The sequence below is a fragment of the Odocoileus virginianus genome, chromosome 7, assembly GCF_023699985.2.
Source record: "Odocoileus virginianus isolate 20LAN1187 ecotype Illinois chromosome 7, Ovbor_1.2, whole genome shotgun sequence".
In the NCBI taxonomy this organism is placed as follows: Eukaryota; Metazoa; Chordata; class Mammalia; order Artiodactyla; family Cervidae; genus Odocoileus; species Odocoileus virginianus.
In genome coordinates, this window is record NC_069680.1 from 76,422,108 (window position 1) to 76,446,282 (window position 24,175).

General features: G+C 46.8%; 1 protein-coding gene across 3 annotated transcripts in view; it reads right to left on the reverse strand.

Annotated features, from left to right (window-relative positions):
- Nucleotides 1-24,175, reverse strand: part of TMEM273 (transmembrane protein 273) — a 30,682-nt gene that overhangs the window by 2,645 nt on the left and 3,862 nt on the right. Inside the window, exons 2-6 of one of the 3 annotated variants that reach the window (XM_020916254.2) lie at nucleotides 7,932-7,985; nucleotides 6,693-6,833; nucleotides 4,690-4,720; nucleotides 2,245-2,268; nucleotides 1,538-1,824 (exon numbers count right to left, since the gene is read on the reverse strand). In XM_020916254.2, the coding sequence (XP_020771913.2) occupies nucleotides 1,782-1,824; nucleotides 2,245-2,268; nucleotides 4,690-4,720; nucleotides 6,693-6,833; nucleotides 7,932-7,985 (293 nt within the window). In that variant the 3' untranslated portion in view covers nucleotides 1,538-1,781. The other 2 variants (XM_020916255.2, XM_070471013.1) reach the window with 2 other exon arrangements.

Here is a 24,175-nt window from a genome sequence, read left to right on the forward strand (position 1 = left end):
ATTTACACGTTTCTAGTTTAAAACTGTATCTGTGTTTCACATACTCAAAAAATAAAATTAAACTACAAAGGTTAAGAAATGAACCAAAGACCAGCATATACACTGAAACAAATATCTCTAACTATATATATAATTGATAGCATAACCACACTGAGAAAATAATTAATTCAACTTGAACACAATATTCTGTGCATATGAAGGGCTAAATGCTAAGAACAAAGAACAGCAAAGAAATTTTTAAGTGAGTTTGTAGTTGTACAGTATTGTAATTCTTGAAGTATGTATTTTGTGTGTATTATAGGATAGAGCAAATGGATTAAAATATTTATGTGGTTTTGAAACAGGGCTTTCACTTTAGAGGAGGCAAAATAGAAATATGGAATGAGGAAATCTTAAGAAGAATGTTATGATGCTGAGGTTTTGATGTATATTGGTAAATACGCATGTGCTGACTGTCCATTGAAAAGGTCTCCAAGTGATGATGCCTCAGTATCCATAAGCACCCATTGTGCACAGATCTTGGTTTCTAAAAACTGCTCAATGTTAAAGAAAAGAAGGAGGTTGAAGGAGGGGGTAGGAAAACATGGATCTAGGGGAGATGTGTGATTCCAAATCTGAGCAGGAGCAGTGTAAGGTGAGCCTGGAACATTGTGTCGTTTCAGAAGTCCATGAAATTCTTAGCGACTACTGGAATCCAGTCTAAAGCCACCAAGAATTGATTTGTACTGATAACTTGGGACAACTTAAAACATCAAAAAGATTCATGGTGGTGATGAATTATAATGCATTGAAGTCCTTAGGAATAATATTCCACAAATAAGAGAGGAATGCCAGCTATTAAACATAGAAGGAATGCTGGAATTAGAAACTCGGTACTTTGTAGCCCTCAATGCAATAACTATTCAAACATGGGTCACAAACAGATGTAAAACCATTGGGTGAAGAATTACTTGGGTCAGGGTGTTCCCACGGTCTCAAAGTCCTACCCCTTAGATTATTTACTCATTGCAAACGAGGGATTTTTCTCTCTACCAGGAGAGATCTAGTTGTCACTTCCTTAGCCAAGCAATTAAAAGCAGTGTCACTAACAGTGAGAGAACCTGGAGTCATGTGACTCCTGATGCAGTGCACTGAAAGATATGTACCCAATATCACCTCTGCAGTAATCATGACAAAATTCTCAATCTGAATCTTCTCAGGAGGAAACAGACAAATCCAGGAAATAGAACATAATGCAAGAAGCTTAAGTACTTCAAAACTGACAATGCCGTGGGGAGAGAAAGCAACATCGAGAGAAACTAAAAAGGGACAAAATCAAGTACAGTGGCTCCTGGCTTGGAGAAATAGAACTATAAGAGATACCTGGGAAACAGAGAAATTTGAATACAGGCTGTGGAAGAGATGATACTATTGGATTACTACCCATTTCCATTCATTTCTTACCATTCCTGTCACTGTGATTATGCAGGAGATACAAGATGGGTAAATATATCTACACTAGTTTTTAAGTGAATCAGAAAAAATTATGCATGCACAATTAAAGCAAACAGCGCAAAATATTTTTATTGCACTGTTCTTTCAACATTTCTGTGGCTTTGAAGATTTTTCAAAAAGGACAGTGAGAGTACGTGGGTGGTACATGAGGTGCGGGAAAGCAGGACTAGGGGAAGTGAGTTGTGAACCAACCATTCAGATAAACCTGAAGGAGATGCCTTCCTTCCTGGGAACAGAGCTCCTTTAGCCATAACCTCGGATCCTGTCCCCACTTCTATTCTGAGACTTCACAGCAGCTTCGAAAATCTGACACCTCTGCCAAACTGATGGCTTGATGACACAAAGAAAATTTTGGATTTTTTTTTTTTTTCCATCAAATGGTTTAAGCTGGCTACAGTTGCCTGGCTTCTGTCAAAGAGAAGGTCTTAGAAAACCAAATCAAATAAGATAAAAATTTAACTGTCTTGCTGCTAAAAATCAGTTTTCTCAGCTCTAATCAGGCAAATGCCCCACAACTTCATTTAAAATCTTGCCAAAGTACTGCCAGATTAGGACTTGCCACAACTGTCCCAAAGAGTTGCTGATCCCTCACCTCACAGCCAGCCTGACACCAGGACCTCTGGCCCATGCCTAGCGATCCCCCTCCCATCCCGCAGGGGCCCTGCAGGAGAGCCTCCAGCCTGCACTGGACAGGAAAGGTACTGCCTTTCCTCCTTTCAGTATGAGCCGTCCGTCACTCTTACAACTCACCTTTCAGAGAAATTGAGGTTTAACCTGCAAAACAGGAAGACAGGATGTTTAGTAAATCATTCCTAGATGGCCAAAAGCACGGGCAAAATTCTGCTATAGGAGAATGGCTTGCATGTCTGTTGCTTTTCCATTCTCGGGTCTATTGGCTTTCTGACTAAGCCTGACTCCATCTAGTGTCAGTTTTGGAAACTTGAATTGTGTCTTCCTTCCCAATAGAAGAGCTCTGGTGTGATAATGCTGAGAACAGTTCCCTGCACGTGGTGGGGGAAGAGATGCAGGGGAACCCGCGTCCAGCCATTAACTCCCAACCACACACCGCTCCCATCTTTCATCTCTTCCCTGCCTTCCTCTGCCCCTGCCTTCCTCTTGCACCCTTCACACTCCTTCTCCTGTACTTCACTCTCACAATGGTTATTGTTGGATGACTACGGCAGACACCTCTCCTGGGTGATGGAAATTTCCTCCTACAGCTCCAATGTATCAAAATAATTCAGCACATCCAAATGTACAAAAGGGCTTCCTGGTGGCTCAGTAGTCATGAATCCGCCTGCTAATGCAGGAAATGCAGGTTCAATCCCTGGACTGGGAAAAACTCCTGGAGAAGGAAATGACAATCCACTGGAAAATCCCATGGACAAAGGAGCCTGGCAGGCTATGGTCCATGGGGTCACAAAAGAGTCAGACTCAACTGAGCAGCTAAACAACAACAAATATACCAAACAGATGCTCCTCTGACCTGATCATAGGTAGGAACATGAAACCATAGTAACTGTTCATTCAATGCTCTTGAATTGGTTTGTGATGTACTGTCACTGCAGCATCTTTGCACAGCAGACGTTCATTATGAGTCACCACAGCCTCTCACATTCCCTCCCCCAGCACGCACATACGCATGTACAAAGGCACCAGGATTAAGAATTCGGTATTGTGAAATCTTTCTGTTTTGTGAATCCCATGACTAAGATGTCCCTGAATCAGAGTTTACACCAGTTCTGGGAACTTCCAGGGGGCACTGCAGCTTCCAAAGCACGATGCCTTAACCCAAAGTGTCCCCCGGTGAGTGTGAGCTGTTTGGATGATCAAGACAGCATGGCTCATGGGTGATTGAGAAGATCACTCTGTTAAAACCTCCATCAGCCCACTCGATCATCCTGACACAGGGCCAGAGCTGGCCACTGCAGCCTGCAGCCACACGCCAGGGTGCCTCAGCTACCCAGTAGAGGGCCTCTGAGAGCATGTTGTGAGCAGAGTCTGCCATCACAGGCACAGCTCATCCAGCCAAAACTGACCCCATCCTACCCTTCCCACCACAGAGACAAGCTGGGCCCCAAAGGCAAAGCAGATTCTGGGTCTGGGGCTCATCTACACATTCCCAGGTCCCCTCACCCCCACCATCAAGAGCTTTAGGTCCTCAGAAATTATTGACAGACACCATAACATCTGAAGGAGGGCAGAACCTCAAGAGAGTGAAAGTATTGAGAAAATCCATTTCCAGCTCATCCCCAGGGAATCCCCCTGACTGCAGCGTACCATACATCCATCTCTCCTTCATCCATAGATTCACACATTTCTTCAAGAGATGCTACTTTGTACTTACCAAGCCCCAGGTCCCAGGGAAGAACTGGAGGAGAGGACTGTGCTTTGCAACCTTCTAAACGCCCACCAGCCCATCTCAACTCAGATTCTGTCACTCACTGAACATTTCCTTCACGAGGAAGTCTCCAGAAGCCTCAGACTTACCATATTCAAAAAAGGTAGTCACCAACATATCCCACCCCCACCCAGCCCACCGTCCACCCCTGCTGTACTGCCTACTTCCCAAAGGGCACCTCCAGCTAGGACCTCCCCACTCCAACAAATGCTACTGGTTCTTGATTCTGGCCTGCACCTTCACCCAGCTCCAAGAGACTGGCTGCCTCCTTGGTATCACTCAAATCCTCATTCCAGAGGGCTTTGCAGAAGCTTGTTGCTATCTGAGTGATGAGCATTCCATATGATACAAAACAGCAAGTGCAAAGATCCTGAGTTGGGATTGTCTTTGGAGAACAAGGGCTCTATACAGAAGAGTAATGTGGCTGGGTGGCAGCAGGGAAGCTGGACACAGAACACATGTAGTTTCCCAACTGGAGCTAAGGACATGAGCATGAGAGTAGGTGATGCACTGGGAGGACTCTGAGCAGGAGATAAGGCAAAAATCTAACCCAACAAGTGCAGAAAAGAGCCCAGGTTTACTTTGACTACTTAATTCCCTGCGGGCTCCCCACTCTCATGACACTTGAGGACTGCCCAAAGGAGGGGAGAGTGAGAGGAGGGAGGCCAGGGCTGCATCCTGGTCCCCTAGGAAGCATTTCAAAGTGGGAAGAGAGGCAAGGATGTCAGGTAGGGGAGAGGGATGGATGAAACAGGAGGGAAAATGAGAAAGACACAAGTTGGTAGTGACCTTACCTTGAAGCTCTCTTCTTTAGTGCAATGGTCTCTAAACAGAGAAAGCAGGCTGTTAGGAAGGGGGCACTGTGATGCTGGTGCACCTCTCTCGGTGCCAGGCCAGCAGGAGGGGGTCAGAGCCCACCAGACTCGGACGATGCTGAGAGGTTCCTGGGGTTGGGGCCACTGAGGAGGTGGTCTTGGGCTGAGTGCTCTGCCCCCTCCCCATCAACAGGGTTGAAGCTCCTCTATCCAGTCCCTCACCGAGCCCCCCAGCTCAGCACCCAGGTGAGACTGAGGCTTCCCTAGAAATAGACCCCCTACCCACACGCCCCCCTCCCCGGGCAGTTGTTCCTCCCCTCCTCTCTCCTTGAGGATCCTGGGCCCCCTCACCCTTAGGAAATCTAGAATGTCTCTTAGCATGCTGAAGAGGTTATTTTCTCTTTCCTCTTATTCCTAGGGCTACAAAATCAATGGCAAGTCAGGTTGGATGCATGAGACAAGTGCTCGGACCTGGTGCACTGGGAAGACCCAGAGGGATCGGGTGGAGAGGTAGGTGGGAGGGGGGATCGGGATGGGGAATACATGTATATCCATGGCTGATTCATGTCAATGTATGATAAAAACCACTGCCATGTTGTAAAGTAATTAGCTTCCAAGTAATAAAAAATAAAAAAAAATTTTTAAAAAGCAATCAATGTAAAGAGATAAATGAATAAAAATATAAAGAAACAACTTCAAAAAAACTATAATTGGAAACAACAGTACTAGTACTGTAAATGTGTGAAAATTAAACATGTTTATAGACAATGTAATAGGCATAAAGTAAACTATTAATATTATGTGACTCCATAAAAAAAAAAAAAGTCTTATTTTGCTTAACTATCACCCTACAGTGCAAGAGTAGTGATGCTGACAATTGAGATCCATCAATCAAAGAAAAGCCATTAGTGATTCCTGAAAGTGAAAAGGTAAAAGTTCTCAATATGGTAAGAAAAACAATCGTATGCTGAGGGTGTTAAGATTTATGTTAAGGATATATCTTTCATCTGTGAAATTGTGAAGGAAAAAGAAATTCATGCTGGATTTGCTATCACATCTCGAAGTGCAAAAGTTGTGGCCACAGATGGAAAAGGCATAAAGTAGTAAAATAAAGTATTTTGAGAGGGTAAGACCACACACAAAAAAAGAAAAAAAATCAATGGCAAGTGAACTATGACCAATTAAGTTCCCTGTGTAGTTCGATGCACTGGAAGCCCCCAAATGCAGTCTCCTCCTTGCCCTGTCTCCTCTTTTGGGTATCTTCACAGATAACAATCACATTTTCAAAAGACATGGTGAGAGTCCTTCCTCTCTATCCTCTGGAAACTACATTATCATCCCATTAAGCAGTCATATGGGGGATGGATTTTGCAGGTCCCCCCTTGAGAGACAAGGGGTGCAAATCAATGCTGTATTTTGCTACTGAAACTCCCTGAGTGTTCAGCATCTACATAAGGACCCGGATCTCCACAGCTGCCGCAGGGTGTGGAGAACCATGCTGGGTGCTCATAAACCCACCTCTGCTTGGGTCATGAGGAGACAACTCCACTTAGTGCAGGGATTGCCCAATTTATGGGGGGGGAAATGCAACTTGGCCCAGGTCATCAGTGTCGGCCACACCTCCCACCACCCACCCATGCCAGGAGCGGCCTCACCACTTCCTGGGATTGATTTCATCTCATCACATCATTTGGGTAAAAGAAAAGAAATTTCAGTCAGAAGCCAACTCAGCTCCCTTCCCCACGTTTCTCTAAGAAAGTTGATTCTTAAGAATATCAAGAATGACTAAATGGAAAAGTACAGAGAGACAGAAGCAGAGAGAGACAGAGACACAGAGAGGTCACTGCATTTCTTTTCAATCCATGTTTTTTATTCTCTCTACAGCCAGTTTTACCCTCAGAGCTTCACACCGGATAACTGGCCAGAATACGTCTTGTCTCAGGAAAGGGCAGAACCAGGGTTGAGCATCACTGTTTCCTTACCGTTGAAGCCCACGTTTGTGCTTCTCAGGTCAGAGGAATCGTTATCAAACATGTGCTTCCTGATCATGCAGAACTTCAGGGCCAGGAACCCGGCCGATATGGCAATGCCCACAGCAGTCCCGATGATGGCATATTTGATATCTGGAGGGCAGGGAGGAATTAAACAAGGGGCTTTAAGCAGTCATCACCCAGCAAAAGTCTTTCACACCTCCTTTTACATCGGAATGAAGTCCAAAGTCAAATACTTGAACCTTTACATTACATAGTCCAACCTGCTGCATGCATGTGTGTTCAGTTGCTCAGTTGTGTCCAGCTCTTTTACAGCTCCATGGAATGTAGCCCACCAGGCTCCTCTGTCCATGGAATTTCCCAGGCAAGAACACTGGAGTGGGTTACCATTTCCTCCTCCAAGGTATCTTCATGACCCAGGGGTTGAACCCATGTCTCTTACATTGACAGGCAGATTCTTTACCACTGAGCCACCTGAGAAGTCCCAACCCACTGAGGCCAGCCTCATTTTCTAGTCTGCTGGGAGCATGCTCCTTCCCTACCCCTCCACCCACACTGCATCTCCTCTTCCTGGAACTCCAACCCTGGTCCCTTCAGCTGTGGGGATCATTCCCAAGTGGCTTGTGGCTCCTTTCTCTGTCTTTTTGCAGTCATCCTCACTTATCCCTGCATCAGTTCACCTATGTGTATGCCGATTGCCTGCTCTGGCGAGTGCTGACGACAATTGAATGAGTCCCTGACTCCATCCTAAGGGGCCTGCAGTCAGCAGTGGAAGAAAAGAGCTCACTCGAATGCCAAGTGACAAGGTGGGCTGATGTGGAAACTGACAGTCTTCCCAGAGGAGATGACATGGAAGGTGTACCATACCTGGAGAGCTGAACTCTGAGATGGAGAGAGGCTGGGATGGTGCAAGTGGAGGGAGGCACTGGCCAGGGCAGAGCCTGCTATCTGGGGGCTCACGGCTGCAGTGCAGGGCTGTTCATCTTACAGAGAGTGAGCAGAGGTGGCCCTGATGACTCATGTCCCCTTTGAGGACAGGCTGTCGTTCAGTCCCATGCTCCCAGGATAAGGCCATGTTAGCCTCTCAGACAGGTCTGGGGGTGAACACTGCCCTGGTTCCATGATGACTGGGAGGAAATGGGTACCAAGATGCCCCACCTGCCCATGCATTTGGAGTGCCTCCTCCCACCCCTCAGTCCTGCATCCAGAATCCACTGGGCAGCCACCTACCAGTTTCAGCTCCAGCAGTCTTGCCTGTTGCTAACACTTGAGCGGCCCCAACATCTGCAAAGACAAAAATCCCAAATTCTGGTTAGAACAGAACTGCTGGCCAAGATCAGGCTGGGGGTCTCAGGCCAAAGCCCTGTCCCCAACCGTCCACTCCAGTAGGTCTGGGGAAGTCTGCCACAGGAAACCTCCTGTTCAGCCACCACACACAGGAGCACAGAGGTGGTTCCTGATTGCCAGTGTCTGGGAGTTTTGCTGGGATGTCAGAACCTCTGCCAAAGCAGGAATGAGAGTGTCCTGAGTTCAGTTAAACCAGATCCTTTTAATTCCATTAGAAGACTGCTTTTTATATCATTCATTTTATAAAAGATCTTTTTTTTAGTTTAACAGTTTTTTTTAGCTGTAAGTTAAACCAGCTCTTTAACATGGTTTCTAAGACCCACACTGGGAACCCTGCCTGCCTCTCTAGTCTCTTCCTCACTCCCAAGAACCCTCTCACTCAGGCCAGACTGATTGATTCCGGCTCCCTACCTGGGCCAGGACCAGCTGCCTTTGAGCCACACCGTTTGCCCAGCTCCATTTTCTCCCCTATTCCTTCTTTACCTCATCTTTTGTGTCACTTTCTCCTGACACCCCACACCTGGCTTGGATGCCCTTCTGGGTGCTTCACAGTGGCTGTACCTACGCATTGTAACTGACCACACCATTTATTTAAGAACATTACATAGTGTTGCTGTGTGCCAGGCACTGTCCTCAGAGCTTCTCAGCTATTCACCCACCAATGGGTCTCCTGGCTGGTCTTCCCCCTAGGCTGAGTGGTTCCCTGGGGAGTGCTTTATCCCCAGCATTTGACACAGTGTCTGGCCCACAGGAGGCATTAATAGACATCTGATGAATGAATGAGTCATGGTAACAGAGCATGCTGCAGGGGGGTCACTCTTCTAGCCTAGACTTGAAACCTTAAGATAGGAGATGTGACTCACAAGCAGGGCCTTGGTCCCTGAAGATGGGCTCTAGAAGAGCTAGGATTGACACACGGGCCTTGGAAAGTGTACATTAACTGACCCCTTACTCTGAGGCAGATAGTGGAGACAGCATTTGCATTAATACATTCAATATTCAGAACAAGAGCTCTGTGAGACAGGCACTGTCATCGCTACCATTTGATGAGTGAGGAATCCAGCACTGAAAACTTGAGGATGCACCCAAGGGCCAAAGAGAAGTGGAAAGTGGCAGCCCTGCCACCTTAACCCAAAGCCCCATGATGCCCTGAGAACTCAAATCCCAGGCAGTTAACTAATAGAATGATGCCAAAACCATCAAGACCGAAGACTAGAGGGCTGAGACGGGGACAGGTGGGTGGTAAGACCCAAACTTGACTCTTAGGCTCAAATTTCCAGGCAAAGTCAGAAATCCCTGTTGGTCCTAAAAGGGAGCAGCTGACTTCATTGAGAGGGACCAATCTTCCCCAACTTAGCTCCAAGAGAAGTCCACCTCCTGACTCCTGACCTCATGGAGGGCCAATGGTAGCTGCTTGGTCACCAAAGTGACAAGACGTCCATGTGACCACGCTCAGTGCTGCCTAGGGGTTGGGCAGACACTCTACAGAGGACATCTTCTCTGAGTGCACTGGTGGGGAAGGGACCATTGTAATAGACTTTAGGGGTTTTCTGATGGCCTCACCTGGTGATGGAAAAGCTGGAGGATTCTGAAGCAAAGGTACACAGCCTTGCTCTAGTCACTAGTCTTCTTGGAGATCTGGCGACTTCTGTCATTGATGGGCCCACATGGGGCCCATCCACTCACTCACATACCACAGACACCACAGAACACAATATGACCCTGGTTCTATCAGTTCTTTGAAGTCCCCGCTGAGCTTCATTGTTTCTTTACATTTATTCTTCACTTTAATTCTGCCACTCTAGCCAGGTTGAAAACCTTTCCAGGGATTGGACGAAGCCTTGTATGTCACACACGGTAGGACTAGGCTGCTAGAGTCCCTGAATGGAACTGACTTCTGGGCTAATGCTGGAAACCCTGACTGGTGTGGTCTGCATGCTCACCAGGGGGCCTTTCCAACACGTCTACCCCACGTGGCCTTTGCTGGACAGAAGACAAGGGTCAGGGAAGGCAGGCATCAGTGTGTGGGGCCGTGTCCTCTAAGGGCCAGCCTCTCCCCCTGCCCCCTCAGACACAGACATTTCTCCTGGGTCTTCCCTCAGGAGTCTGCTCCTGGTGACCACGGCTCTGCATGACCATCACCAGGCTCTTTATATGAGCCTGAAATGAAACTTGAACAGGGAAAGAAGAAAGGACATAGATCAGAAAGAGTGGAAAGGTGGAAAGAATCAAAGAGACACAAAGACACATGGAGACAGAGGGACACCCACAAATACTCTGCCAGAGAAGCTCAGACTGCTGATGAGCAGGCAGAGAAGGAAAGAGAGAAAGAACGTCTAGTGTCCAAAAAAAGCCTGGCCCTGGCCTCCCCAGCAGCACCAGGCCCCCAGTCCTCCTCAGGTTGCCCAGTGTCCTTCATCAGTCTGCCCAGCAAATGCATCCTCCTGAATGCTCCACTCTTTCTGCCCCTCAGCGGTCCCTGGCTCAGCTCAGCTCCCACTCTCACCCCCACAGTCTCAGGCTCCTTAGACCCCCTCCCTCCATACTCTCTCCTGGGTCCACCCCAAGAGAGGAGGCTGCTCCTAGTCCCTGACCCCAAACAGGCTCCCTGGGCCTCAGGGATGGAGTGAAATCCAAGGTCAGAGACTGAGTGAGTGCCCTCCCTGGGGCTGCAGCTCAGATAGCTGCCGGTACCAAACCCCAAGAGTGGGCCACGCTGTGCACTCCATCAGCCATCTCCCATCTCAGTAATTCCTGCTAGCCATCCAGACGGCCACTTGGCGGCAGCCTTTTCCCTCCTCGGGGAGGGAAATCCTCCAAGCTGCCCTCCTGTGCTCAGCATCTCGGCCTTGCATTCTAAACGCCCTTGGTGAGGACCTGTCAGAGCCATACTTATATCAGCACCCCCCCCACCCGCCTCCTGCCAAGATCATCACCTCCTGCACTGTAGACCCCTGCAAGCCCCCAGGGATGATTTCCCCTGGCTCTGCAAGGTAGCTGGAGGATGGATTACTGGTCTATGAGCACAGCCAGAGGCCTTCTGACTGCTCCTGCTTCAGGTCTGTCAGAGACACAAGAGGAAGCCACACCACATTTTCTTTACTGAAATTCTCTGGGTTCTCTCATGCAAACATGAATTGGCAGCTTAGTATCCAGAAAACAGTCTCTCAAAACCAGGGGATAGTTCAAGGGGGTTGAGCAGGGGCTGACTGAACCAAGGCTGGTGTCCCAGGGGGCACACAGGGACCCTCTGACTGGTAGGTTCACATAGCTGTAGTAGGCACATGCATGCATACGTGCTAAGTCACTTCAGTCATATCTAACTCCTTGCAACCCTATGGACTGTAGCCTGCCAGGCTCCTCTGTCCTTGAGATTCTCCAGGCCAGAATACCGGAGTGGGTTGCCACGCCCTCCTCCAGGGGATCTTCCTGACCAAGGATTGAACCCCATCTCTTATGTCTCTTGCATTGGGCAGGCACAGTGCTGCCCAAATCTGGCTTGACAGTCAACACTGCACTAGGACTGTCTACACAGCCAGGTGCCGAGTACAGGAGCCAAGGTCCTGGGGCGCAGCTTTCGCTGGTGTGCAGAGTCAGACATGACTTAGCGACCAAACAGCAGCATCAGCAGAGCAGAGAGTAGGGGCGCTGCCTCTAGATGGGCCTATGAGGCTCCAGGGCCTCTACCTACACCGTCCCCATGCACGCTCAGGTCCAGCCCTGCACCCCGGCACGCTCACCGAACCACTCACCACTCACCTGAGGCTACGCCTGCCCAGAAGATGGTGCCTTTTTCTAAGATGTACAAAGACACCATTGCAGCTCTGAGTCTAGAGTGGCTCTTCCTCCCAGGCCCCCTTTGGACAGGCAGCTGACAGAGACCTGATACCCCAGCCCTCCCTGCAAAACAGCCAGTGTCCCGCCCCTTCTCTGCAGCCCTTCCCCCTACAGAGCACAATCTGCTCTCTGCAAGTGGTTTCCCAACAGGAAGGAATCTCCTGCAAGAGTAAATAGTCCTGAGGCCTGGAGGCTCCCTGGCTCCCCCTCCTCCAGGACCGGGAGGTTAGCTCAGAGGAAGAAAGGCAAGGCTGCTCCGGGGAGTAAGTGGAAGGTGGCCTGCTCCATCTCAGCTGGAATCTGACCCCTGAGAGCCCATCCCCATCATCCAGACCTCCCAAGCTGCCCACACCTGTTGGGTCCACCCTTCCTGGGAGCTGGCCCTCTTCACCACCCTTATTTGGGCAGAATCAGGCTGTGTGTTTCCAGTTGTGGGGCAGTGGGCGTGCGTGCACGCAGATGTCGTTCTATAAGTATCTGGACTAAAAATAGGGAGAGGCTGCCCTAAGTGTTTGTCAATTGATGCCTGGCCATTTTCATCTTGAAACTTAAATATTACAGAATGGCTCCTAACTTTAGATCACATAAATTCCAATGTTCTCAGCTCAAGGAAGGGGTCTCATAACTAGAAAAGACATCTATCCTCTCCTAACAGAGTACACACATAGGGATGAAGTACCTTTGGTGTACTCCTCATGGCCCTGGTGACCAGGGGGATCCAAGTGCTCTTGGACAAAAGACCCTGGCCCCCCATGAAGGAACTCAAACAGTGATGGAGAGACAAGACTGACACCGAAGAAAAGATGAGAGTGCTGCCGGAGATGTTCAGCATCTTCCTGCAAACCTGCGTCCCCAGGAGCTGGAGGAAGTCTGAATAGGAGTGTGTGGGGTGAACACTTGCCATGTGGCCCCCCACATTTCCTGGCCCTTTGGCTGCAGGCAGCACCTTGGCTTTCTTTTGGGGAAACACCTGCCTGTGATTCCCTTGAGGCTGGTCCCAGGATGGACATGTGAACCATCCTGATTAGTCAGATACGACATCTTCCAGTCAGCAGTGACTGGTCAAGAGGTGAGCCAACTCAGGTCAGTAAGACTCAACCTTGGGACTTTGTGGAAAATACTGAGAAAGAAGAATGTCTTCTGGAATTGGTAGCTTTGGGGTTGAGGGAGACCCACAGGCTGGAGGGAACCTGCTGAGACTGAAACCCCCACTGAATAGGGTCATGCTAGGTTTAGGTTTCGTCGTTAAGTCCTGTCTGACTCTTGCGACACCATGGACTATACAGCCCACCAGGTTGTTCTGTCCATGGGATTTCCCAGGCACAGTGGGTTGCCATTTCCTTCTCCAGGGGATCTTCCCAACCCATCAATTGAACTCTGGTCTCCTGCATTGCAGGCAGGCTCTTACTGACTGAGCCACCAGGAAGGTTAGGCTAAGACCAAATCTAAGACAGGTTTTGAGCCCCTGAAACCAGCTGTGCCTGAAGCACCTCTTCTTGACTTCTTAGTCACCTCAGTAAGGAAACATCTTTTTTAATCTTATAGTCTAACCTGAGCTAAGTGTCACCTGCAAACATCCTGATGACTTAGGTGGCAGGTCCTTCACACAGCAGAGAGTGCTGTCTGTGAACCAGGAGCTCATGACACAGCCTCAGATAAGCCCAACTATGATCCACCAGCTAAGCAAACTGATGTGCCTCTGGGCCTTTGCACATGCTGCCATTTGATGCAATACCTTTCTTGTCTCCATGGAAAGCTCTTACTTATCCTGCAAGACATAGCACAAAGCCACCCTCTGGAAGTCCCCTGCTCTCAGCTGGCTCAGGATCCCGCTGCAACCTCGTCACATATCTGCCCCTGCCCTGTCTGTACCGTCCCGCAGAATGCTCTAGGGCATGAAGGACACACTTCCTAGCCCCAGTTCCTCCCCAGGCCCAGGATGATATGTCAGACTCCTCGGAGCTTAGTTTCTCCTCCAGGGAGGTGCAAGAGGAAGGTGAAAGGGGAGAATCTCAAACTGACGGGGAAGATTCCCTGAAATTACTGTTAAACCAGAAGTGGCTTGTGTGATAAAATCAAGTTTACAGTACTGAGTGATAATAATCAGGGCTCAGGAGGAAGTAAAATTCAGCCACAGAGAAATAGATCATATAACGGCATTGCTCCTATGACTCTGAGACCAGGAATACCTGTGGGCCATGTGTGGAACACAGATGGGACATGTGGCTGCTATTGCTGTGGATACACCTGAGGCCCTGGTCCAAGTACCACACGGCCAGATCCCACTAGGAGAGAGGATTAGAAAGGGGAGTGGAAGTGCAGAGTGAGAGGGGATGCTCCCATTATGTTTCACATCCTGGAAAGAGCCTGGACCTCACTCTTCTCACCTGAACATGGGCCCTGACACATAGAATGGACTCACTCAGACAGCTTTCTTTCATCCATTTGCCCCAAACCCTTCCTGCAATGGAAGCTGACCCTGGGGTCCCAGTAGGGTTCAGGGCAGTGACTGAATTGCGCTGGTTTGGGGGCTGTGGGCGCTGGCAATCCCGTCCCTCTTTAGAGCTCACAGATGCGTCTTCTTCTCAGAAAAACCAGGTCAGTGGCCCTGGCCCTTTTGCCCCTCCCCGGCTCTATGAGATGCTAGAAATTAGGCATGTGAAACCCTAACACAGGATGGAGGCTCAAGTCCTCTCCTGAGCAGGATGCCAGAGGACTGTGAGTTGGTCTGGGTTATTCAGTGGCCCCTGCTCCCAGTGGCTGCTGGCTTTGCACTGCGGTCTATGGCCTTCCTCTGACATTCTGCGACTTACAGGAAGTTCAGGCTCCTGGCTCACAAACCTAGAAACCACCTTGAAACTGCTCTTCTTCAATATCCTTTTCCAATCTCAGTAAAGACACTGCAGCTACCAAACTTCAAGTAAACAGGACATTGTCATTCCTATCCCACATCTGTGGGCATTCCTTTCTTCCTATAAAAGCACCTAGACTTTGAGCAGAACACAAACCTGCAAAGCTGCACAGGTTTGAGAGATGGAAAGCAGAAGGAATGCAGAGGATCTAGGAGAACAAAGCAAAGATGGCTCCACGATGGGCCTGGGAGACTGGGGATGCCTCCTTGGTTTCCAGGGATCCCCATTCAGGGCAAGAGCACACTGAATCAGACAGACCTTTCGCTCCCAAACCCAGCTCAGGACCTCCCAGGCCCTGGACTGCAGTGGGCCCTGACTCCTGGAAGATGGGCAGTGAGTAAGGAATTCCATGCATGGGGTCCTTACTAACACACAGAAGCATAGAGCTGTTAGCATTCAGAAGGACTAAGGGGGACCTAACCCAGCCTGGGCATCCGTGAAGGTCCAGGAGTGAGCACTATTTAAAAACAAAAGGAAAAGTAGGATGAAGCCTTGGGAATAAAGAAAGTGGCTCAGTGGGTCAGAGCAGTGAGGGGGCATGGGTAAACAGGCTCTCAGTGCTTTCTAGAGGATGCGGACGGGAGAGGCAGCTGGGCAGGACCTGGAAGCAGGAGGCCATGGAAGGCCACCAGGATGGAGGAGCCCATCCGAGGCAATAGAACACAAGGGGAAATGTCTCCAGCTTCCAGAAATAGCCTCATAATTAAGAGGAAAACATTAATGGTGGGTGACCAGACGGTATCAAAACTTGTGCCCACTTTGTTTTTCCTGAGCAATCTTCGCTAATTAATTCTTAAAGATTCACACACTGGGATTAAAACACTCAGCTGCAGAAGCCAAACTGATCAATACCCTTCCAGGCTAATGGAGGGGCTGGAGGCAGGGAGCCGGCTCTGGCCCAAGGTGGAACCAAGGGTGCTCCAGGCCCTCAGAGTGCTCCCAAAGGGGTAGCAGGCCTCAGGGAGTTCCAGCCATGCTCAGTGAGGAGTGGTGATGCATAAATGCTATCGCCCCCAGCAGAAGAGCTGCTGAATCCTCAAGGGGGTCAAAGGTGCTTTGGAAGCTGGGAGGAGCTTGAGGTTGCCCACTGGGGTGGGCAGTGATGTGCAGGAAAGCCTGGGTCAGAGGACCCCCCAGTTGGAACACCCAATCAATTCTACACTTACCAGTGTATGGGTTCGCTCCATCTTTGAATGTCTCTTGGGGGGGACATGAAACCTACCTATGCCCCCATGGTGGATGGGAAGGCGTGATGCTTGGAACCAGACATCTGTGTCCCCTTTCTGCCCCTGCTCAGCCAGTGGTCATGGACCCCTCGTGGCTCCCATTTCAGTGGCCCCTGTGCAGTGGGGCTGACCACAGGAAGCCTGCCTGGCCACACAAGGACTGTGACTGCAAGGATCCTCTCACAGGTGGGTGGTGTAGACTGAAGTGTGGGCATGAACCATCCTCCATGGGCACTTGGCCACTGCTTGACACAGGGTCCTCAGTTTTCCAGGGGGCTGCAGGACAGGCGGGGACAGAGCATATCAGGAGGGGCTCTGGAGAGGCATTTAGATCAGAATGGAGAAGGTCCTCCCCACCAAGGTCTCAGGTCTCTGCTGTTGCCTCTGAGAGACTGTGGGGTTCCAGGTGGGGGACGGCCCACCCACTCAACATAGGGGCTTCAGACCACAGAAAGCCTGTCTTCAGGAGCGATCTCAGGGCCCGCCTTTGCAGAGAGAGCAGGGGAGGCTGGAAGCAGTGCAGAATAACTAATTAATGATGGTAAAGTATTGTGGAAGAGGAAAGCGTTGCATAACCGCTAAGTGGTGGGGTTATTATTATTCATGCAATATTCATAGTGTGCTCTTCAGTCTCTGGGAAGCTTCGCTCTGGAGTCCTCAGGGACTTGGTGGAAGGGGGCATGTGCGCAGGGGGCGGGGCTGTAGGATGACAGCTGGCCTAGCCCTCAAGGAAGGGGCTGTGAAGCTGCAGAGAAAACAGCCACACCCAGCCAATGAAAGTCCAGGGAGCTTGGCAACTCTGAGCCGTCTGTCACCATCACTGGGCCGTACTGTGTGCCGAGGTCTGTGTCAGGCATTTGCACCATAGTTATCTTTTTAAAGGCTGCTTCTAACATTTGCAGAAACCAGGGCACACCACACATCTAAATATTTAAAGATTAGAGATCAAGCCACATACAGGGCTCAACCCACTTCCTCCAGCACGGCCCTGTGGTCCACTCTCCAGGGGTCACCTTCTGGAAAGGGAAGCTCAGCCCTGCCGATGGCCCCAAGGGCTGCCAAGGTCTTCTGAACAGAGCAGGGGGATGTTGGGATTGACCTGGACCTGCTGGGAAGACCAGATCCCCAGGATTCAGAATGGAGCCTGGCTCAGTCTGACGCCCCCAAGGGCCTCACACCAACCCATGCCCTGCTTTTCCCATTGGACTCTGGGGCAGCATTAAGACATCATCCCACCCTGGACCACCAAGCAGAGGGAGGAAGTGGAGCTACCTGGGAGTTGGGTCTGCACAGGAACGCCCTTGATCATTGAAATAAAAGCAGCAGCCCACCCTCAGTCTCTAGTTCACAGCTCCCCACCAAGCCTTGGTCCCCATCCCGTCACACTTCCTCAGCACACACACACAGATCCCTCCCTTACATCTCTGTGCTGACTCAGTTCTGGAACTTTCAAGGATTTTCTAACATAACCAAAAAAAGGAATGCTTGCATTTGTTTGTGTGTGTGATTTGGTGGCGGGACAGGGGGCGGAGCTCTAAAGCCAGGTAGGGGCAGAAATCTCTCTTAGGGACCACAGTCGTCCTTCCAGGGAAGTCCCAGTAGGTGAATGCCGTGTCATGTCACACGGCTGAAAAAGAGCGCCCTGGGATTTGAACCCGAGCCGGCCAGGCTTCTCAGAGTCTCAGGCCAGCGCACGGTGTGGACGGTGACTCCAGGCTGACCACAGATTCTTAATGTGTCGTGTGTGGCTCAGTGACGAGGGCTCATCTACAGCTCCGTAAGGGGGGGTTCTGTTCTTCATATCCCAGGGTCGCCTCAGGGGCCCTCTCTGAGCATCTCCAGAACCTTCTCTGGGTCAGCTCAGCTGCCCAGGGCTATCTCCACACAGCCTCAAGCCAGTTGGTCCTACATCGTCTTCTGCAGCACAAGCTGTGACAGACGAGGCACCTTGGCCACATCCTGACCTCAAGCCACACGCAGTGGGAATGCTGGTGTGAGTGTGTAACAAGGCTCAGAAGCCAGCACAGGCCCTGCGGGTGAAGCCCTAGATACATCCAGCCTGTCTTCTCTCCTCGGTGGTCTCCTTACTCCTAGCTCACCTGCTACACTGATCGGGGAGGTGGTGGGGCAGCTCTTCTTCCAGGGCTGCTAAAATGCCCTCAGGGTAAGACCTGTTTCCTCCCGAGGCTCACACTCCTCCTCCAGCTAACCCCTCCATCATCCCTGGCTGCACCTCACACCCCTCTCCAGACCACACTGCCTTCCCGCAGTCCTCTTGGGCCAGATCTGTCCCTGCTCACGGTTCCTGCAGACTGGCTCCTGGAAGCCAAGTCTCTACTTCATGCAATAACCAACTCAAACAAGTGCAGTTGCTGGGCATGAGCTGAGCGGTAGCTGGCAAGATTGGATCCCTGACCTGACCTAGGTGACAGTGTGGCAGGGAGTGAGATCCCAAACAGGCATGGAAACAGCACTGGGAGAGAGCATCTCTGGGGTCCTGGGGTTGTGGGGTGGGGGATGGCACATATCTCACAACAGAGGCAGTATGAGACTGGACAGGAAACTGGACAGGAACTTGATGGATATTCTTGGGGTTGGGGAGCAGGAGCCCTGGGATGGGCCACATGATGGGCTAGGGAGGCCCAGTGACCACATAAATGCTTGTCAATCCTGGCAACAGTAGGAAGCTGCTGAAGGATTTTAGTCAGACAAAGATATAATCAAATTGCTCTCAGGAAAACTCCTCTTCCAGGAAGCCCTCCTGGATACTCTAGTTTGGCTCAAGGTCTCCTCTCTGTTCCCTCCCTGTTCCTTCATCTCAGCACTTAACATAACACATTGCAACTGTCCTCTCCATGAACTGTCAACTCCTTCAGATTGGGGCCTGAAATCATGTAATTTTTGTGTCCTGGCAGAGTCTGGTGAAAATCATTATTTGGTTAACATAAGGGACAGCCCTGATGTCCATGTGTTCCAGTCCCTTGGTATAGCCCATGGGTCCAGTTCTAGGTCCTTCACCTCAAACCCTGGACATCAACTCCTTGATGACATGGCCCAAGGATTTGCACAGTTCTCTGGGGTGGGTGCAGTCAGGTTCCAGGCAAAAACTCCCCCAGCTGCTCATCTGTTTCATTCAGACAACAGGGAGAGCGCGAGCCCAGTTCATCTCACTGAGAACCATTAGCTGCTTATTTAATGGAATCAAATTTAATAAAAGAAGCAGTTCAAGCAATTCTGGTGGATAAATGAGGGCCTGGGTGTGACAGAGATGCTTACATGACTTTACAGAGGAAGCATGCATGGTTTAATTTGAGAGCAAGTGAAGAAGTCTGCTGATCAGTGTGTTAGCCAGGTCAGCAACAGCTCTGAGCCTCTCAGCTGTGGCTCCCACCCAGGGTGCAAGGAACAGGGGAATATTCCTATAGACACACACTCTGCTGAGGTCACTCCTCCTGCCTTCACCTCGCAGGGCACTTCCCTTCAGGGTCTCTAGGATCAGGGATGTGTGTCTGAGAGATTGGAAACAAAAAGAGTAGAGAAAATCACTGAATCAAAAACCTGGTTCTTTGAAAAGATCGATCAAACTGACAAACATCTAGCAAGACTAACAAAGGAAAAGAGAGAATATACCAATTACCAATAGCAGAAATGAAACAAGGAATCGTATAGATCTTTCAGACCTCAGAAGGTTAATAAGAGAATACCATGAAAAAAACTATGCATAAAATCCTGATGACTTGGATAAAATGAACCAAATCCTCAAAAAGTATAAATATCACAACTCAACCAAATGAAATAGGATGAATAGCCTTGTAGCTATTAAGGAAATTAAATTCATAATCCACAAATTCCCAGAAATCTGCAAGACCAATTTCATGAGAGAATTCTAGCAAATGTTTGAAGAAAATATTCATGCCAATTCTACACAGTTCCGTCCTGAAAATGGAAAGGAAATACTTCCTAATTGATTTTATGAAGCCAGCATTATTGTGACATTAAGACCAGACAAAATTAAATTAAAAAAAAAAAGAAAACTGCAAACAAGTATCACTCATGAATATAGATTCAAAATATTATCAAATAGAATTCAAAAAGATAAAAGAATTATGCATCATGGCCTTATGAAGTCTATTTAGGGATGCAAGACTGGTTTGATATGCAAAAATCCATCAATGTAGTCCACCATAATTATAAGCTAATGAAGGAAAAATTGCCTGACTATATAAAGTGATGCAGGAAAAGCATTTGACAAAATTTTACATCCATTCATGATAAAAAAAAAAACCTCTCAGAAACTAGGAATAGAGGAAAATTCCTTCAATTTGATAAAGAATATCTACCCCAATCCCTACAGCTAATATTATATTGAATACTTCATGGTGAAAAATGAAACATTTTTCCATTAAGATGGAGAATGTGCCTGTTAACATACTACTAGAAGTTCCTGCCAATCTAATAAAGCAAGAAAAGGAAATATAAGGCATACTTTTCAGAAAAAATTAAACTGTGCCTGCAGGTGATATTATGGTCTACGTAGGAAAATCTAAAAATTAAATCCTAGAACTAATAAGTAGATTCAGCAAGGGGGCAGGATAAAAGATGGACATATACAAATCAATTATACTTCTATACACTAACAACTACACATACAAAGAGGAAATTTAAATACCATACAATTTATAATCACCCAAAAAAATACTTAGATGTAAGTCTGGTAATATATATACAATGTCTAATACGTTAAACATTCCACAATGCTGAGAGAAAGTTAAAATCATCCTAAATAATTAGTAATACATACTGACTTCATGAAAAACTCAACATAATAAAGATGCCAGACTCCTCAAATTGATCTATAGATTTAATGTAATTTCTATCAAAATTCCAGGAAGATTTTGGTTGATATAGATAAGATTATTCTAATATTTACCTAAAAAGGTAAAGGAACTATACTTGCTAAAAATTTTTTTGAATAGGAAGAGTAAAGTAGGAATGATCACTCTACCATTTTGGAACCTGTATACTTAACAGAAATCAGTACTATGTGGTACTGGCAGAGGGACAGACACAGACATCAACAGAAAAGAGAAGATAGCACAGAAATATTTCACACAAATACGACCAACAGATTTTTGAGGAGCAAGCAAAATCAATTCAATAGAGGGACAACCTTTGTGTCAACCAATGGTGCTGGAGCAACTGGATATCCATAAGAGGGAAAGAGGGAGGCAGGGAGCGAGGGGAAAGAAAGAAGAGTAGAGAAGAAAGATAGAAAGGAAGAAAAAGAAAAAAATTACCTTGACTTAAATTCTCAAATGAATTCAAAATGGATCGTAGATTTAAACATAAAATATAAAACTATGTAACTTTTAAAAGAAAATATAAGATAAAATTTTTGAGATTTAGGGCTTGGTGAAAACTCAGCTATCAAAAGCATGATACATTAAAGAAAAAAATCAGATAAATTAGGCAGTTAAAATTAAGTAGCTTTGTTTTATGAAAGACCCTGTGACAAGGATGAAGAGACAAGCTTGTGGCTGAGAGAAACTACTTGTAGATCACGTATTTGACAAAGAACTCCAATCCCAAATATATTAAGAACTCTTAAGATTCTACAGTTAAAAAAAAAAGCAGTCAAATTAAAAAATGGATAAAAATTATGAAGAGAATTCTTACCATATCAGGAAATTTCTCCTTGCCTTCCTGGGGTCCTAGCCCCTTCCTTTACCCTCTGCTGACTTTATAAGAAAGACTCTAGTGCATATTTTCTTTTGTTATATTTATGATCATTTGTTACATAGTCAAAGAGAACTAATACAGCAGGAATTCTTTCTCACTGGAATGCACATACCACACGATTCTGAACCATTGTCTTGGCAAGAATCTGGAACAGGGGAAAAGCTGTCAGGAAAGATTTTTACAAAGATCTCAGGGAGTAAGAGCCAAGGCATAAAGTGATGACTTTGACTTGTAAGATAAAAACGAATTTAATTCTCTTTACCCCGGCCTTTGCCATCTTTTCATTATAAATTAAGGGGGGAGAAAAGCTTCTGCTCTCTTCAATAACTCTGCCTCTTCCAGTGAAGGATGTTTTAGGCACTGGAACATAATTAAAGTGATATTGTATTTCTTTTATTATCATGATTATAATAATACATAGATTTCAGCAGGTACTTTCCAACAGAATTAAAACGAAGACAGATGGCTGACATTTGGGTGGGAATTAGAGCCTACAGGAATATTTTATACAGCAGCTTTCTAAAAAGGAAGGTGCAAACCTCTAATAAAATGCCTAGAAATTTCACTGGATATTTTCAATAGCTCTTCTTAGGGCAATATTTTAACAAAATTTTAAAATATTGATTGGTTAGTAGTTAAGTGGCAAATTATTTAGAATTGTGACAACTATTATCCAAAACCGGGTTGTAAGTCTTTTATCATTATGTCAAAAGTACATCAGCCTCTCTCAGGAAGCTGTCCTACACTTCCCAATGTGAAACCCTAAGGACGCAAGATCAGTTTATGGAGCTTTCTGATGGGGAACGGACCCCTGGAATCTGATCATTAGGATATCAGACAAACTCCCAATTGAGGAATGTTCCATGAAAAAAGGGAACAGAAACCCTCAAACATCAGTATCATAAACGAACAAAATTTGTGGAGATGTTCCATATTAAAGAAAGTTAAAGAGACAGGGCAACCAAACACAACACCAGATCCTCGCCACCGGCTCCTTGCCTGAGACACAGTGAAAGCTGCAAAGATCATTGTGAGGTCCCCTGAAACACTGGACTATGACAGATTACATGAAAAATTTGGTCAGTGCTAACTTCCTGAAGTTGGTAACTATCCTGTGACTGTAGTTTTGTGAGAGATTGTGCATGCTCAGTCACTCAGTGGTGTGTGTGTGACTCTCTGCTGCCCCATGGACTATAGCCCATGAGGCTCCTCTGTCTGTGGAATTTTTCAGGCAAGTATATAAGAGTTAGTTGCCATTTCATACTCCTGGGGATCTTCCCGACCCAGAGATTGAACCCTCATCTCCTGCATCTCCTGCATTGGCAGGAGGATTATTTACCACTGAACCCTATCTTGAGTTTTAAAAAATACACATTAATGTATTTAGGGTTTTTTTTAAGTGATATATATAAGTTAATCTCAAGTGGCTCAGGAAAAAAAATCTCTGTGTGTATGTGTCTCTCTCTGTATATATGTATATGTATAAATATATCTACTATATATAATAGATATTTTCTGTTTCATAAAAACATAGCTATTATCTACATAAAGATCAATAGAGATTATAAATACAGATATACATATAACCACATTTGTTTTATCATGTGTTCTCCCTATCTACAGAGAGAGAGAGCATATGATAAAGCAAGCGAGATAATTTGTTAAAGAAATCAGCAAATCGTACAACTGTTCTTTGCACTATTCTTATTCTTGCAACTTTTCTTAGGTTTGATACTATTTTTAAATAAAAAATGGATAGTTTGAAAAGTCTTGTCAGTTTTTGCCTGATGATCCATTTTCTATTCTTGACTGATGGGCCAAAAATATAGTCTTTGGGCATCAAAACACTTTCATTTGAATCCCAACATTCTCACTTACCTTGACCTCTGGTAAATTAGCAATAATGCTCTATTTCTCTGTTTCCTCCTCTGCGAAATGGGCATAATGATGCTGCTCATGAACAGTTCAGACACATATTAGATGAGGATAGAAGTATTGCAAAGTAGGAGAGAAAGGAAATATGATTAAATAAATGATAGGACAATTAATATTCCATAAAGAAAAAAACTAAAATTAGCCCTTACACAAAAATAAATTCCAAATAAATTAAAGACTTAATCATGAAAAATTCAACCACTTTTAAGTTTAAAACAAAGTTTCTCAGGCAAGACAGAAAAACAAAACATACAAAAAGGAAAAGACCTAAATTTGACTGTATCACATTTAGAGACTTCTGCAAAGAATACCACAAATATAAAAGAAAAGCAGTAATACAAGAAAAGCAATAATAAGAGAAAATATTTGCAATGCATGACATAAGCAAAAACTTAATATCCAGAAAAAGTTACATAAAAGACTAGTAACCAAGTAAAACTAGCAAGAAGTTTAGAGAAAAAGAAACCTGTCTGATAAG